Consider the following 17925-nt stretch of genomic DNA (forward strand, 5'->3'; position numbering starts at 1 on the left):
ACCCTCACCCCCCACTCCACCCCCACCTTTTTCGTTCTTGCTAGCCCCACACAAGTAATACTGTATCAGAGAGTCACCACAGCTTTCAACCCCCTCCGTCATTCTTCTAGCTACCCAAAACCATTCAGTCTGGTGTCTGGCTCTGAGAGTGTGTCTGTCATCTATCCAGTCTGTGTCCTGAGTCAGCCAGCCTGTCTGCACCCAGAGTGACCACACATGAAAGCTGGGAATCAGTGAACCATGAGGGGACCAGATGTTCCTCCTCAGTTCAGCCAACAAGTGAAGCCCGCACACAGCTCTTCAGCGCTGCCTAACTGCCCTTGAACAGGCATCACCAAATAAACTCCAAACATTAACAGCAGCTCTGACTGGCAGCCAGCGTTAGTCAGAGTCCCTTGTAAAAGCTGAGTCAGATGTTAGCGAAGTCAGTGGGAAGGTATGGTGAGAATGTTTGTCTATTGTTACACGATGTTTAACTCATTTTACTGCATCATTGCCAGAGTGAGGTAAGACTTCCTCTTACCCAGCTGTGACGGGGGGGATGGGATGCCCATTTCTGCTCCATGTGACTAGTGGAGATGGACTCCCCTGGGCCTCACATGGGAGAACAACCTCTGTTCCCACCTCTGCAGCCATCTTCACTGTGTTGTCATGGCCACTCACACCCATTATCTTAGGCATGGCTGGAGAAGGGGGAGAGAATTTGTAAGAAAACCATGTAGGTTCTTTCTTCAACTTGCTTTGTTTTTTGACTCTGTATATCCCCTGTAGACAGAGGTCAGACATTGTTACACCAAACACTGCTATGTTTGGGTGAACATCATCAAACATTCATTTGCCTTACTGTTGACACTGAGCTGGATCTCCCGGCTGGCGTAGCCCACAGGACTGGTGGCAGTGCAGATGTAGATACCTGCATCATCAGCGGTGGGGTGGGGGATGTGGAGGTACCCATCAGGATTCAACTTAAGAGAGGAGTGGTCCCTGAGCAGAGGCTGCCTCCCCTGGAGGAACAGCAGGCATAAGAGCAGAAAGAACACACTGAAGATAAAAGCTGTCCGCACAACAACAGAGGTACACCGACTTTAGTTTAAGGTTTACAGCCCGACCTTTGATGTCTAATATAATTACTGAGCAGCCCTTTACACTCACTCTGCATCCCCATTACATGCACACGAGAACGCAGCTTGCTGCACACGAACTTGCTTTGAACATAAAATAGCTTTTACAGATTCACTTTTATCTGACAAGGAAAGAAATTTACTTTACTCTAGAGAACTACTCTGAAAATGTTTGGGAAAAAAGCAAGGAAGAAAAATCTGGCTCAGTTCAACAATATGTATGAAACAACAGCACGATGACTTCATTCAGTAATGTTGACTATGTAATGGTGTAATCTGTTTATTTCTTCATGGGAAAGGTCAAATCACTGGCTGAATTCATAACATAGTCCTCTATAAATGACAGTTTGGGGTAACAACTGCTTGTAGATAAATCATTTGATTGTGCCTCATATGATCATGTCGTAGTCTGGTAGGTTTTCTTTAAGTGCTGTACTGGAAGGTGCTGCAAGAAAGGTTTTAAATAGATTTCTAAGGTACAATAAAGTACTGTGTGATTTCTCACAGCCAAGCAGCAATATGGTAATGTTGCCATGGTTACATCCTTCCTTTTCAGGTTAATCAAGTCTTGATTGCAGTGCAAAGTGTTATTGTTGGTGATGTTTTTAGAGCGTTCTGACAAATCAGAGAAAATAATGCCAGAAACTGAAACTAAGTTGTTTGATTAATATGCCAAAAGGAACATTTAAAATAATAACTATATAAATAATGTATGTATGTAATGTATTTATGTAAATTTAACCAAAATAAATGACCCTTTTCACTAATAGATGAGGGACATGACTTAAGTTAAAGTAGTAAATCATAAGACAATGCATTATCAGATGAAGATGACTACTATTATCATCACCATTATCATCACCATCATTATGCTCATGCTGATTATATTAATAGCCCACTGATTAATGGTTGAAACAACTCAACAGTCAAAAAAAATCTACACAACATCACCATTGCAGGACTACATACTGATCTTTGCTTTTGTTTGATTGCAACGTGCACGATATAGCTATCATTTCAATAATTATCTACAAAGTTTTAATGATGATTCATTTAAAGATGAATGCCAAATGTGATCCTCTCTAGATAATGTTGTGGGAATCAGATCTACCCAATTAGTCATACATGAGTATATGGGATGCAGCCAAAAGCAATCATTAAAAAAATGTAGATTTAGGCCACAAGTGTGACATCCTACCTTGGACCAGACAACATTTGGCTTGGGAACACCACTGGCCTCGCATGACAGTGTGATGGCTACGCCCTCGTTGGCTATGTAATGGTACGGACCAGCGTTGATCTCAGGGGGCACTGTGGAAGAAGTAGGTCACAAAGCACAGCTGTCTGACTGGCCATGAAGAAGCGGGCCCACGGCATTATCACTGGCCTTAGCCAACCAGCAGTATAAGTACTGGAGGCATTTCTTCATTACAAACTGATGATGAACCGTAATCTGGCCCGTCTGTCATTACATGCCTATGAACAAAATGACCCTTTCGTCAAAGCATGCAGTAAACGAACCCTCTCACTATGATGACAGCAGGTGGTCGAGTCATTGAAATATTGTTGTTTTCCACACTGACTCAGCACATAGCTGGCCTGACTGTCCAAACCTGCCGGTGTCTCTAGTATGGAAAAACTGTGTCTAGGCGAGGGAACTTAAAGGAATTGTTTGACATTTTGGCAAATAGGCGTATACCTTATCTTGGTGAGAGTGAGGTGAGAAGAGTGATACTACTTTCATGTTGGGACGCTAAATATGAAGAATAAAGACACATTCACATTATCACAGAAAACACCTTTTGCATGTGTCTTGTCATTGTTGTGTATGTGGTGGCTTTTGAACAGCTGTGTGTGGATGCCTGCGGTGGGGATGTGCCAAAAGTTCAAACTTGTTGAACTTTGACCAAAGCTGTCATGACCCTTGTGGGAACAAGCCACTGACTTCTGACCATCGCTTTAACTTAAAGTTGGACACAAAGTACTTATGTTTCAGAATTTCCACAACTGTGCAATAAAAAATGAGCCACATCGAGACCAGACAAAAAATATATTTTCTTGGTGAAATATCAGCATGTAAATGCAGGTACCAGGTTCTCTGTACCAATCTGCTGCTAGCAACATTAGCATTGTAGCTTGGCAGTTCTGGAGCAGTAAACACTGAAGCGACTAGTGCAAAAAAAATCCACCTATCAGCACTGCCAAAGTTCACAAATTAACACTTTGCATGTTTAAATTCATACATAAACAAAAATGTAAAGCATGATGATTTGTGGTGTTATAGAATGTTATGTACTAGAATTATTTCTTTGCCGGGCCAGTGACTCTCTGGAGTATCAGCAAGTTTACTAGGGACAAGAACAGGCTAGCTGTTTCCCCTGCGTCCAGTCTTTATCCTAAACTAAGCTTATCGTCTGGTGGCTCTAGCTTCATGGAATGAGTGACGTGTTGATCTATTCATCTAACTCTGGGGAAGAAACTGAATTAGCTTTCAAAATGTCTGACTGTTCTTTTAACCTACTCTCTTACCGTGGACCTCCAGGGTGACTGTGATGTTCATGGAGCCTGCCACGTTCACCGCAGTGCAAACATACGTCCCAGCATCCTCTGGGATGGTTCTTTCGATGTACAAACTGCCATCACTCCTCAAGAACATCCTCCCATTCAGCTGAACCTTTGTTGGAAGGAAAAGGACTGCTGTCTCACAGGAACACAGAGATGATGTGTGTGATGTACTGTATATATCTAAAGGTTAAATACTAGCCATTCTTACAGGTTTTCCATTTTGGGACCAGTGTCTTTCTGGAAGAGGTATTCCATCCAACAGCATGCAAGGAATACTCAGGGACTGACCGATGCCAGTGGCAATGATCGGGGCACCTTGGGCCAAGACAGGGGGCTCTGCAGGAAAAGGAAGTGTAAAGACATAAATAACAAACAAGAGCCGGAAAATGTGAAAGTATTTTAAGGCTACAATTGACTTTGGAGCCGCTGCCATTGTTTCTAAAATATTCTGTAGGGTAGCGCAAAAAGATAAGAGAGTCTAGACAAGCGTACCCAGTCCAGTGACGCTAACTCTGGCCTCGGTTTTGCTGCTTCCAAACTGGTTCTTGGCCTCACAGATGTACAGCCCTTCATCATCCAGCCAGACACCTGTAGACAAACACACAGTCAAACAACAGCCCTTATTTCAACTTCAATCTCTTAACATCTGAAACAAGCCGAATCTCTACAATAAGAAAGAAAACAGTTTATCTTGAAAAATCCATGTTAATAGCAGTTTAGTCCTCTTCTCAATAATAAGAGGTATTATTGGTTTGACTGAGCTGTAATTAAGAGTTATAAATAGAAAATAATGGGATTAATGGGTTCGGCTCAGCTGCCAGCCTGCTGACACACATGTTCCACTCAGTAAATTCCCTGGAGATCACATGTTGGAAGATGTACACATGATTCACTTCTTGTGTTTAGATAGTCAAGGCTGATGTTTAAAGAGGTGATGACAAGACATTAAGCATTAAGGTAAAAAGTGAGGAGCAGGATGGTAAGAGATGCTTTCTAAAACAATTGCAGGTAAAAAAAAAAAAAAACAGAGCCATCTGAAACAGATTGAGCTAATTAGGTCAGACGGCAGGCACAAGTGGAAACAGTGACAGAAGCAGCCCATGCAAATATGTCCGTTCCTCTCCAATATAATATTACACACACTATAAACATTTAGTCTCAGGAGCACAAAGGATCACCTTCAGCGGCCAGGATTAGTCATATTGCAAGCTGAAAGGCCTCCAGAGTTCACAACTTAAATTCCCCTCGCCCTGATGAGATTACAGTCTCACAATCAAGGACACATGAATGGACAAAGGGACGCCTGCCTGCTCTTGCATTTATATCATTAAAGTGATGCAGCACTTTTTAGGTAAGTCAGAAGTTGTGCTTTTAGCAGGATGGATATTTAGTGTTTTGTGAGCCATCTACTGTGTACACTGTAACTTTACCAATGGCAGTGACATCCTGTTGCCCATCTCTGTTAAGAAAATGTTATCTGAATTTGATATGAAAGGCTACACCTCCTCTATATTTAATCACTCTGAAAATTTCAGTCATGCCAGTCAGTGCAGGGCAACCATGAAGCTGTATCAGCTTGCACTGCAGACCAAAGCTCTTAGCTGTGTCAGTTTTTCATGGATAACTCACTCTGGATTAGAAGGTGTCCGTTCTCCAGCTGCGTTGTTCTACTGTGGCTGTCTGTCCTTGTAAGAATCTGTCTGCCGTCCTGTCTGCGCCAGGTCACTGTCGGCTGTGGGAAACCTCGGGCAACGCAGGGGAGGGTGATATTCTCCCCTACGTTAGCTGCCACGTCAACCGGTGCCTCAGAGAACAATGGGCCCGCTGTGCAGGGCAGAGTGGGAGAAGATGAATTTTCCTTTGTATAAATTTGAGAGAAAAATAAGCCTTATGAGGAACACTGAAGTGTGGTCTAACCTCCAACCTCCAGAGTCACGGTGCCAGCAGAGGTTCCAGCTGAGCTGCTGGCCACACAGCTGTACTGACCAGCATCGACCTCCTGCACCCCTCGAATGTGCAGGGTCCCGCGGTGTACATCCTGCTCAACGAAAGGAGCAGAGCCCACCTCAAGCTCACCTGGAAACACAAACAAAATAAGCCTGCTGGTCTCTAACATGGACACTTCTACAGTCATTTTAATGTACGCGCTGTCTTAACTTACCTTTGAACCAGCGGACAAGGGGAGAGGGAACGCCTGTGGCTTGACACTCCAGAGTCGCATCACCGCCAACAGACACAAGTACTACCTGCCGTGCCACTGTTATCTTCGGCACCTCTGGAGCGAAAAAAGGGAAGCTTAACATGCAGTTCAACTCAGAAAGAATTCGTATTTTATAGCAACTAACCAGCTATGTAGAAATAATAGTAATGTAATGTTGGCTTCAACCAGCAAAGGCTGCAAAAACACCTGAGGTAAATGTAAAACTACACTTACATTACACACACATTCTGTGTCAACACAGCAGGGATAGATGTTTTTGGAACAGGCAGACAGCTGAAGTGAAAATTTGAGATTATCTATCTTACAAGGCTCAATGTCGTGACAGATCAGTGTTTTAAAAATGACATTCAGAGACAAAGGTGTGTATAATACCAGCACGCCCCAGGAAGGGGCTGCCAAAGTCCATCACTGCTGATGTTTCTGTCAACCACTAACTGACAGCCTTGACTGAAACTTCAAGCTTACAACTGCTCACAAAACAAGGAGAGAAATATCCTGTTGTGTGAGACGGGGTGACGGGTGGCCACACTCAACGCCAGTGCACAACTCACACTCGGTTTTATTCACAGATTAAATCAAATCAAATGCTGCTGAGCAACAGCCAGCAAAACAGATAAAAATGTGTTGCATTATATGAAGTTTGAAAATCAATGTCAAGAGAAAAAATTATTCAGAAAAGACATTTAAAAAATGAATGAGACTCCAAATGGTAAAAACAGAAACATAACATCTGTGGCGATATGTTGACCTACCTGCAAAAGTAATTGACACGGATTGAGAGGCAGTCCCAGCCTCATTGGTTGCAAGACATGTATAGTTCCCAGCATCCTCTGGGAGAGCCCCTCTAATGATCAGAACTCCATTGTGGTTTAGACTCACCCTGTATCGTACAAATGACAGGATTTATGTTTGTTGGCTCTTCATGAGCAGATACAAAACAGAAATTCATCTCTAAACCTTTCTGCTATTCTTGAGTATCATGAGAGAAATTTTTCTTTCAATATGTATTTTACACACACATATGACGTAGTTGTGGTTCGGAAAAAAGGTTTCAGATCATTAGATGTAAATCTCTGAACCGATGCAAACAAGATGTGGCAATCGTGCATGTAGTCGGAGTGGAATGTAATGACTCTCTGAGTCCTCTGTGCCGGAGGTGTTGAGTGGGCTGAGAGTTCCCTTACCTCGGCTGATTAGTGAGGAACATGTTTCCATGGCTCCAGAAGAGCTTGGGTGGGGGGGAGCCGGACGCCGAGCAGACAAGGCGGATCTCATCCCCTCGGGAGAAAGCCTGGCTCTGTGGGTGAACTACCACAGAAGGAGCCTCTACAATTGGAGTCAAACAGAGGGGAAAAAGCTGACAATGACTCAGGGCCTCGTCACTGCTGCATGATGTAATTTATAACTTCCCCATCAAGCATTTAACAACAGTAAACTCCTGATGATGTGCGCTACAATGTGATTACCAAGCACTCCATGTCTGACATCATGACTGGTGGATCGTAGTGAAGTTCCACATTTACTTGGCTGTTTTTGTAATTCATTACAAACATCTGAGGGCATGGACACAATAGCATGTCTACACTTTTCAACATGCATCCCTTCTGGCTGATGAGAAACACAAGGAAGTGGCTCAATCTAACTGCGAGGAGGTTAAGCCAGTAATGGAAAACAGATGACAGGGGGCTGAGAGGAGCCATGAGGCCCCCGGTGTGTTGAGTGTTTAAGCAGATGGCCTGCAGGGTATCGTCCTACCGTACCTGGAACTAGAAGCCACACGGTGATTCTGCTGTCTCCGTGGGCGTTGGTGGCCACACAGTGGTACTCCCCAGCATCCTGAGTCCGCACCCCATTGATCTGCAGGGACGTGTCGGACAGCAGCTTCACTCTCCCTGCGCGGGCCCGGATGGTACGGCCCGCTCGATGCCAGGTCAAGTTGTGGCGCATGGAGCCTTCTACTTTGCAGGGAAGCACAGCGACGCCTCCCACAGCAGAGGTCACATTCACAGCCGGTTTCAGGACCGGAGGAGGCTCTGTTTCAGGGGAAACACAACCAAAACATCAAGCTGGTGTTATCAGCGGCGGACAAACAGTGCAGAAATAGTTTACTTTTACACAAATGTTTGTACTGGCGTGTTTTGTATCATGTTGATGTTGTAGCCATGAAATTGAGATAGAAAATGGCTGGAACTTATTTCAAAGTCTTGCTGTGACTGCGATGTCTTAGTGCAAAACATTGAGGAAGTGTGTTCGTGCTTGCGTTATTGTATGTGTGTGAGACATACCTCTAACAGTCAACTGGGTTAAGGCACGTCCCTGTCCCGCAGTGCTCTGTGCTGTGCACTCATACAAGCCTTCATCCTCGACTGATGCGTGGGCAATCTCCCATGATGCTATGGCAGAATTCCTGATACAAAGACACGCTTGGTTCGTTGGCTGGATTATGACAATGGCAACAAGATCCCATTTTACGTCGCATTCGATTTGTATCCCTGGCACACACACACACTGGGAATAGTTTTCACCACAAGTCAGCTTCGTTTCATGAATTTAATTCAAAGCAGAGCATCAACACCAAGAAAGAATGGGCGCTTTGTTAATTTTTCAAGATGACACAATCGAACATGTAATGTTCACAAAATCGAATGTGTATACCTGTTTCCTGACAGATGAGCCAATAAAGCTTAAGAGTCGAGCAGCACTAATGCTCCACAGACGTGCTCGTGAGTGACCTAATTAGTGTTTTTTACAGCAGGTAATGGATGCATGAAGCTGCAGCATCTGAAGGAATCCAAAGGAAGGAGAGCCAAATGTTACTGAGCGCTGAGCAAATAGAGGACAGACTCACTGAAAGAACTTCTCCTCTCCCAGCGTAATCCCACTTCTGCTGAATCTTAGCCTGTAGGGAATGTCACTCTCCACCGAGCAGCCAATCACAGCAGGCTGCATGTAGAAGCCCTTCACCACATCAGGCATGCTCACAGCTGGGGGATCTACACAAGGGAGGAAACAAAGGTTAAAGGTCATCGGAGAGATTGATGAGGTGTGAGAGACACTGTGGAGTGGCTTTGGTGAGACGTGTCTGCAGGAGGGGGGGTGGGGGGTGGGTGTGGGGGTTTGTCTTGCCTGGAACGATGTTGGTATAGGAGACACTGGACAGCCTCTGGAAGCGGTAGCCCTCCTCGTCTTTGCCCGTCACCTTGATGAAAAAACTCTGGGAGGGGATGCGGAACTCCGGGAGACTCCACAGTCCTTGTTCACCGAGGTCAGCGGGCAGAGGTACGGGGATTGTGCGCAAGGAGCGGCCTGAGCCCGACATCAGCTCCACATGGCTCAGCTGACCTGGAGGCTTCAGGCCTGTACATTTCAACAAAACATGGGCTGGAAGTCCTGGGGGAGACAAAGACAAAGATTGCCATGAGGTCATCTTCTGCACGTGCTCTCAGTCAAATAAGACTCCAGAAGCTAACAGAAACATGTGTGGCACCTTTTATTGGTCTCTCTCTGGTGTGGTTGAACTCAGAAACAGGTACACCGGAAAAGCCAGCCCTGAAATCCAGATTACTGACTCCTGTGACTCTCAGAGTGTGGCGCCCACTGCAGCTCACCTTTAGAAAAAAAAGCAAAAGTATTCAATTAGACAAATGTCATAAAACAGTGAAAGAGAGATATTCATGAATTATTCACCAGAGCAGTACCTTCAGTTTCCAGGCTCCAGGTCTGGGAAACTTCAGGTTGACAACCCGAGCAGAGTTAGGAATGTTCAGCAGCTCTTTAAGGCCCTGCTCCACACCAACTACACGACCTAGGAAAAGAACACAAGAACAGGGATATTTCAGTGTGAAATATGACTTCCCTTGTGTGTGGATACTGATAATAGTCTAAAATAATGTGGGAAAAAAGAAAAGAAATGAGTATAAATGTGTTGTCTACCAAAGGGATCGCTGAGCTCAATTTGTGGTGCTGGTCCACTGAGTGACACAGTGACTTCTCTGAGGCTGGGGTCAAAGGGCACTTCCCACTTGTTCTCCTGGGCACTGTCATGGTTGGACGACAGCAGGTGGACCTTCATGGCCTGAACCGTCTCCTCAACCCATTTTAAAACCTGGCAGGAGGAGAAAGACAGTGTCACAGAACCGTAACGGAGCAACCTATCATGCTGGTGGAAGCACATTTGTCAGTGGATGATGCAGAGACCCCCCCCCCCTCTCAACTTAGAAAGACATGATGAGGATAGGAAGGATGCAGCCCCCACCACCCCATTCCCTGCACGGACAGCAGGCTGCTCTTTGTCTTAGGACTATGCTTTCATCTCAAAAGTATTCCTTCAAGGGATTTTGCCTAAACAAAGGAAAAGTGAAACAGCTCAACTGTCAAACTGATAACATACAGTTTTCTGCACTCTCAAGCATGTACTCCCTGAAGAGCGTCTCTCACAGTGAAAGTCTATCAGGAAGCATGCAGTCCCCCTCATGCAACACAGCTTCCATGAATCATAAGGCTTGTTCCTCAGAATAGAAAGCACTGGTGATGGGGTGGTGGTGGGGGGGGTGCCTTTGTTTTAGAAATTCACTATTCCACAGAATGACTAATTGCTGGATAAGTATTGAGCAGAAACGGCTGGCTGTTTCCCACTTTTTTGCAGAATCAGTCAAAGTGAAGAAGCCAGATGAGGTCAGACAGAGACACATTAGGAGGCTTCCTTCTTAAATGAGTCCTCTCGCCACTCAGAGAAAAGATTACTCAAAGCCTGAAATAGTAGCGGACAGTTTGATTATATATAATTACAAAAACATTCCAAAATCAGACTATAGTGTACCTTGGTGGCTCTCCAGAGAAGTATCTGACACTATTTGCTTTGACAGGTGCTTGACCCTCTGGGTATTATCATTATCATGGTGTTGACTAAGAAAACAGTTTTCCTTTTGTTTCCTCTAAAATGGAAACAGAAGCAGCAAAAGCCATTGACATTTCATAGTCTCATTTCAGTGGCCACAATGGACCAAATGTCTTCCATCTTCCAAATGCTTAACAAGCAACTGCTGTCTAGTATTTGTTTTGACCTCATATGTAGAGGCATTATGGCCGAGCTGTGTCTGCAATCAGACAAACTGAAAACATTTCTTCGGCGAACCCTTGGAGATGGAGCCAACGGCAACACATTTTAAGACATTTACGCAAAAATGGAACAAGGAAAGCCTTTGATAATTTAATTATCAGGCCTCCGCTTTTTGTCTATCAGGTCCGCTGGGTGCTGACAGCAGCTGGTTCCTCTCGCCGTTTTTACAACTGGAAACAGCTGTAATGTCTGCCACATGTGCAGCCATCACCAGCAGAGCAGGAAACTGCTAAGAAGTGACCTATATCTGCCCCAGGATAGTGTCTACTCCTTATGCAAGAGAGCAGAGAGGAGTGGGCATTGCGTTGGCCTCAGACCTCAGATAAAAGGAATTGGAGCGCAGCGATGGGGCGACTAGCTGTCCCGGCCACGGTGGGTCTCTATGAGCACACTGCGTTCTGCAGCCACTCCCTGTTTCAACCACAGGGAATGCAGAAGATCTTAAGTCCTGTGAAACCTCATCCGGCGTGTCTCAGTTGAACGGGCTTAAAGGGCTGTTGCAGGAAGGACCCCCCTCTACTATTCATAGATGCATGACAGATGGGCCCAGAGAAAAAAGAGTTAGTTGCGGCTGGGGTGATGCCGTATTCCCCTCACTCGTCCAGGTACATTACCTGAAGAAGAAAATTGTGGCCGTGCTGTGTTTAAGCAGAGCAGCTTGACTCCAGACCTCCTGATGTGCAGGGGTCAGCTTAGTCCTTACCCAGGTTTAAACACTACAACTGCTTTTAGGAGGAAGATGTCCCACTACAAATCAAAGTTATTAGAGCAAATCAGTCACAGATGGACCCCCTGTTCCCTCTCAGCGGGAGTTTGGACACACCTGTTGAAGCTTTGCCTTGTCACAATTGGCCTGTATTTGAGAGAGGCAGCTACATCATAGATGGTGCCTTTGTTTAACACACTCAGGAAGGCGCCTGAAGACAAATGTTACCTGGGTCTCATTTTATGTCTGACAACCATTACCGGACCCTTAACTCACTACTGCATCCATGTAATGAGGAAACCATAAGGGCAATGTTATAAATGACTCTTCAAGGCACTTGAGCTGAGTGCATGTGCAGCTTGCTTGGTGGAAACAGCCGGCCAGATCCTGCGATGCATAACTGTATCTTCATTACATGCGTTTTTAAAAACATGTTTCAGTTGGAAAGCAGACATCGCAGTCGCGCTAAACAGCCCTTGTTCTTGATCGGTGCCCAGGGCTACCGATGACTAAGGATGGCATCATCAGCGTGAAGAGGACACATCACGGTCCAAGTTTGACAGCACATTAGTGTGGTTTTCTTGTCCGCGCTCTCGTTAGCAGACTCTTTGGTTAATCATAACCAGTCAAATTTGAGGTCTGTAAAGAGTGTGATATGCGTAGCTGACAATGAGCTGTTGTGTGAGGCCTTGGAGCCAACTCTGCTGGGCAGCTGTGTTGGAAGGAGGAAAGCCATGACAGATCATATCCTGGGATTAGAGAGTAAAATAAGCACTGTGTTTTCTCTCCACTCTTCCCCTGGAGACCACAAAAAGACTCTGTATATTTGATTTGGCCGCACTTTATTAAACTGCTATTAAAGGGGAATATTTTGGTTAGATTTGTAGTACTTCTGAGGTTTTTAAGGATTAAAGGATTTGCATTAATTTGGTAAAAGCACGCCACCCAAGAGCTATAATCACACAGGTCCAAAAGACGACTGACATACAGTAAAATCAATGTGGAGCCAAGAAAATTTTGTTTATAAGTGTGCACAAGTTTGCATGTAACAGTACACTAAGAACATGTCAAAATACTCCAGCCTACTTTAGCACAAAGCCATCTGGGGTTGAGGTGTGAGGGCTAAAGTGAGTTTGGTCTCCTATTCCCTTAATGCTGCAACACAAAAATGACATTTTAACCTCCTTAAACAGCTGGTGAGATTATGGAGTGACAAAGAACGGAGCTGCCCCACTCATAGGCACTGTATGTTTAGCTACATGCAAACATGACTTGACAGGAAACAGACCCACTCACATACACACACACACACACACACACACACACACACACACACAAACATATCTGAGTTCAGAGGTTCAGTGGGCCACCAGCATTCAGAGCTGTTGGCTCCAGCTCAGTGCTGCCCAGCAATCTCCTGTGTTGACATGCAGGATACCAGTGTCTCTTCCAGAGGAAACTCTGGCTTCTTTTACGTCTGCCTGGGAAGTGAGCCCCGCTGTCTTTGGCTTCTCAGACAGGGCTTCTGTTACATGTGGCTTCCTTTATAAAAGAGTCACTCACCCGTATCATATGACCAGGAAGTTTAATATCAGCTTTGGAACCATTTGATTACACTAAATAAAATAGCTATTATTACATCAGTGGTTCAAACAGGGTTTGTTTTTTTCCCGCTCCTGCTGCTCTCCTTTATTAGGCGATACAAAATATACATAAAACCCACTGAATTCTACTTTAGAGGTTTAATAAGACTTGGAGAAAGTAACTGTCTCATCTCGAATACATTACAGTGTACTCTGCTCTGCTCTCACCTCGTTGACCTGCTGCTTGTCCAGGTGAAAGATTTGTCCGGAGGAGGTGGCAGCGATCTCCTCATAGACCCTGTAGCCCGGCTGAGAGCGGTCCCCGCAGTCCCCGGTCAACACAAACACCACCTGGGAACGAAGGGGGCAGGAGAGTTAAGAGGATTACTACTGTTTGGTGTTTGCTTTCCACGGACTCACTTTCGGTTGGATCCAAAGTGACACTAATGCTCATTGTCATGCTTCACATAGAGGCTGAGACTGAGTGACTTTGAAGAAACTTTGCCCTGCTCAGCTTAACATTGAGGAACTTCATTGGAATGTAGATCTTTCACAGCATGCCATTGTATTCCTTCAGCTACAGCACGTGATAAATGCAAAGATACTCTAAACTCCGTGGGCCGAGGCCTTGTATTTAAAAGCTTTAGATCTAACCATTTTTCTGCAAACATCAGATAAGAAAGAGTTAAACAGGATGAATGAAATGCTTGCAGACATGTTTTTATACCATTTTAGATAATTTATGTTCAGGGAGGGACCTCCATCATATGTGATGAATAACACTGATATTTGGCATCTAGCCCTGATCTGTGAGGTCCTCACAACCCTGTATATGTTCTAGGACCGTACCTGAGATTGACGGAGCTGCACCAGCTGCAGAACATCTCTTTTCAGGCGGTAGTCTTTGGCTCTGGCGTCAGTGAAGACGTAGATGAAGGATCCAGGCAGGGAAACCTCCAAGGCTTTCTTGATGGCTCCTATACTCATCTCAGGGCAGTCGCCCCCACCCTGGGTGACAGAATCACACGATCAAATACTGAACGAAGAAATGAACTCTAAATATCTCATTTTAAACTTCATTCAGACTGATATACTAAATATAGTTTCCCTTTTATGAATAACTCAGGACATATTGTAAAGGAAATATTTAAAACACAATACTCTACTACTAATTAAAGCCACACTATGTAACTTTTGAACAAAGAAATGAAACAATACGCCTTTTAAAAATCAACAGTTGACATATGTAAAGAAGTACACCCTTGTTCAATTCAGTACACTCACCAGCAGCTATTACAGATAACGCAGTGTAACATTCCTGAGTCAGCTTGCTGACTTTATGATTCATCTCTATTGCTACACTACATTATAGCATTAACCATTATCATGTAATTGAGCCTTGTGGCCACAGTTCCTGCAGTTCAGTAACAGCAGTCCACACAGCTGAATTAATGTGGAACAGTACAGTCTTGCTGTACAGTTCCTGTCTTATATAGAATTATTATCCCATGTGTCCTGCTTCCTACCTGGACAAATAGCTCTTGCAGATCCTGCTGGAACTTCTTTGGATCAGTGGTGATGGACACAGGGCCGATATCTGTCAGTTTACAAATGTATATCATCAAACAGAGACTTGTCAAGTGAACAAAATCAAATTAAATGAATTCAATAAGAGGTGTTGCTGGTTACTATTACATTGTGTATACCTAAAAATAGTTATCACAATGGAATAAGGTCCTACCTATATGGATTTTTCTACAGATTCTACAAAATAAACTATGTCAGAACAAAGGATTTAGTTGTTCCCTCTCAGCAGTTCTCTCTCTGAACAAAAAAAAGTATCTATGGCATCAGAATCCATAATAAGCTCCAGCCTAATTTATCAGGGCCAGAGTGATGTCCTGTAGCTTTTATGCAAGATGTGAATGTCATTTCCACACACCACAAAGCACAAGAGAAGCTAGACTGGCGCACTGATAAAATTACAATGTTATGGTTTTGTTTTACACAAGTCCCTGCACTCCGGCCAGAATTTGAATGATGACGGATTAATCTCTTGTTTTGCAGCTGCAGTCAGCCTTTTCTATTGGGTGTCTCCCTCAGGTCTCAAGGAGCAGCAGCCGATCCCAGCGCGATGGATAAGAGCCTGTCAGAGACACTTGCTTATGTTCTGGAACCAATCGATGAAACAGTAAACATTAGCCAATACTCAGTGAATGCAACATTTTTGCGGAAGAACAGTGCATGTCCTTAAACACAAGCTTTTCATTATAAGTTATTACAGAGAAGACTCTCATCAGGTAGGGTGGAGCGTCGTGATTTCTCTGTCTGTGCTTGTTATTCTAAATGTCAAATATCATTTTGAAGTATCTTTGTGAGACTAATGACAAAGAGCTTGTGTCAGCTGATGACATTTCTAACTCATTCTCAATCTGTTTCCCAATAGCAGAGGCTTTCAAGTCCTTGTCTCCCTCTCATGAGTGCCTGTAAAACACTGACAGCACTGTCACGCCTCTTTGTCAGCCACCGCGGCCTCTTTGCAATCCTGGAAGTTTACAAGGTCCCCAAGGGCAGGGCGCATTAAACACAAGACAAAATGTGTGGTGTTAGTGCAGCCCACCATCCCCCCTGGCTGGCTAAACTGGGGTCTGTGAGGGTTTTCCGGAGGCTTGGATGCAGGAGAGGGAGGAGTAGGGTGGGGTGGGTGGGTGGGGAGGGGGTGATTGGGGTAATTACACACAAGCAGACAGCATATGCTTCTCATCAGTGCTCAAACACCCTCCCCCATTAGAGCACTCTTATTTTCAAGCTGAAGTTTTCTCATATTGGAGGTCAGATGCGGGGGGTGAGGACCCTTACCTGTCCCGCTGACTCCTCAGTCTATAAGCTCACATATTCTTCTATCAGTTTGAGTTCAAGGTGCTGCTCCACGAAAGTTGACTTCTAATGAAGCTGCTCTGAGTTACAGCATGTGCTACAGGTTGTTTCTGTGATCTTTTCAAGTAAAACTTTGTAAATGACAGCTACAGAAAACATAGCAACAGTTTACATATATTGTCCCATTGAGTTTGTAATGATGCAACAAGTACGTGTGTAGTCTCTGAAGAGGTCTGGCCACACAATCAGGGCCCACTTTGGCTTTTTAACTTCTACAATAAATAGTAATTATGTGCAATAATTCACAAAAAAAATATTCAGAATCCAACTCTACCACTGTCACAAAAATGGAAACGTGTTTGGTATGAACGGATTTTTTCAAGTGCATTTAATAAAACAGTACCTGGGTCATGGAAGGGGACCAGGACAAAGTTTTTGATGGGTCTGGTCCTCCGATTCAGGGTCTTCTCCAGGATCCGCGATGCGCCCTCTATCACCTGTTTCAGATCGTCGTACATGGAGCCGGTAACATCGAACACAAAGGCCAGGGTCGAGGCGCTGTCACCAGATCCATCATCCTCCTCAACCCGGGGGACTGCCAACAGCCTGTGCGTGCTGATATAGAGCGCCACTAGGCACTTAAATAAGACACCGGTCATTTTTTTTTTTTTTTCAGATTTACTGCATCTGTCTGATGGATTGAGGCTGATCACATAAAAATGGTAAGAGTAAAAGAAAGTTTTCAAAAAGTTCAGATTTCAAAGATACTCAAACAAGTCTGGGACTGCTTCCAGTCGGTAGAAAAGATATTTTGGAACAATACGCCTGAGCTGAAACACATCAAAATCCAGTGTAAAATACTTCCACAGGAGAACATCCGTGCGTAAAGTTTGGAGGAGCGTGTGGACTGGCTCTGTGCTGGAGAGCCCCTGGAGAGCTGGTGCTCTGACGCTTCAAACGGGGGCGGAGATGGGTATTAAAAGGTTCCCGAGACCCAACCTGATTTTTTTTTGTGTGTTGTGTGTGTGTGTGTGTGTGTGTGTGTGTGTGTGTGTGTGTGTGTGTAACTCGACCCCACTGTGACTTCCAGGCTTTAACCCTATCCTACATTCCCCCTTCAATCCGATGTTTTTTCCCGCAATCGAGGTGGGCCCCTAGAGACTCAGTTTTTAACAGGCGTACGCACATTACCAGCGGAGTCTGGAGTCTGTATTCTGGACATGGCGAGAACATTGTCTCAGTAACAGCCTCGTTTTTATAAATAGCCATCGTTTATATTCAGCTGACACCAATCTAATTTTGTACGTAGCCCACCCTGAGAAATATCCCCTTGGCATATGAATGGGTGGAATAGCTTGGCGTGCCACACAGAAATGTCACTGTCCCTTTTTACTTTGTTGCTGATGTAAACAGAAATGTGTTATTGATGTTTAAACATTACTCTTACGCACTTGATGTCTGGCTATGACATATCTTGTATGAGGAGATCAGACCTCACAGAGGCTGCCAGCCCAGATCTTATCAATGTAAATAATTCAGTGTCTTCTTCCAAAGGAAGAGTCTGAGACCCAGAATATTTTGATCCTCTTGTCTTTTGCTGCACTTAGTCGCAGATGTTACATTAGAAGCTTTTATAAAATACGAAGTGAATTAAAAAATGTACCAAAAGGACAGAGTAGTCTCTCTCTCTGGCCAAAGCTCTGGACCCTCCTGACCTCCTCCTCCTCCTCCTC

General features: G+C 44.5%; 1 protein-coding gene across 1 annotated transcript in view; it reads right to left on the bottom strand.

Annotated features, from left to right (window-relative positions):
- The window catches only part of hmcn2 (hemicentin 2), a 45502-nt gene extending 28304 nt beyond the window's left edge, over positions 1–17198 (bottom strand). Inside the window, exons 1-22 of the mRNA XM_023393976.2 lie at positions 16596–17198; positions 14842–14912; positions 14165–14323; positions 13544–13666; positions 9841–10012; positions 9606–9712; positions 9395–9515; positions 9034–9297; positions 8756–8900; positions 8193–8314; positions 7668–7940; positions 7092–7233; positions 6660–6787; positions 5848–5961; positions 5604–5762; positions 5316–5510; positions 4179–4274; positions 3895–4022; positions 3651–3795; positions 2320–2432; positions 845–1004; positions 524–683 (exon numbers count right to left, since the gene is read on the bottom strand). Coding sequence (XP_023249744.1) covers positions 524–683; positions 845–1004; positions 2320–2432; positions 3651–3795; positions 3895–4022; positions 4179–4274; positions 5316–5510; positions 5604–5762; positions 5848–5961; positions 6660–6787; positions 7092–7233; positions 7668–7940; positions 8193–8314; positions 8756–8900; positions 9034–9297; positions 9395–9515; positions 9606–9712; positions 9841–10012; positions 13544–13666; positions 14165–14323; positions 14842–14912; positions 16596–16851 — 3353 coding nt within the window. The 5' untranslated portion in view covers positions 16852–17198. The remainder of the gene's footprint in view (positions 1–523; positions 684–844; positions 1005–2319; positions 2433–3650; positions 3796–3894; positions 4023–4178; positions 4275–5315; positions 5511–5603; positions 5763–5847; positions 5962–6659; positions 6788–7091; positions 7234–7667; positions 7941–8192; positions 8315–8755; positions 8901–9033; positions 9298–9394; positions 9516–9605; positions 9713–9840; positions 10013–13543; positions 13667–14164; positions 14324–14841; positions 14913–16595) is intronic.
- Between the last annotated feature and the right edge of the window lie 727 nt (positions 17199–17925).

This window comes from Seriola lalandi, unplaced genomic scaffold (genome assembly GCF_002814215.2).
Source record: "Seriola lalandi dorsalis isolate HSWRI2012SDOR001 ecotype SW California unplaced genomic scaffold, Sedor1 jcf7180002054945, whole genome shotgun sequence".
Classification (NCBI taxonomy): Eukaryota; Metazoa; Chordata; class Actinopteri; order Carangiformes; family Carangidae; genus Seriola; species Seriola lalandi.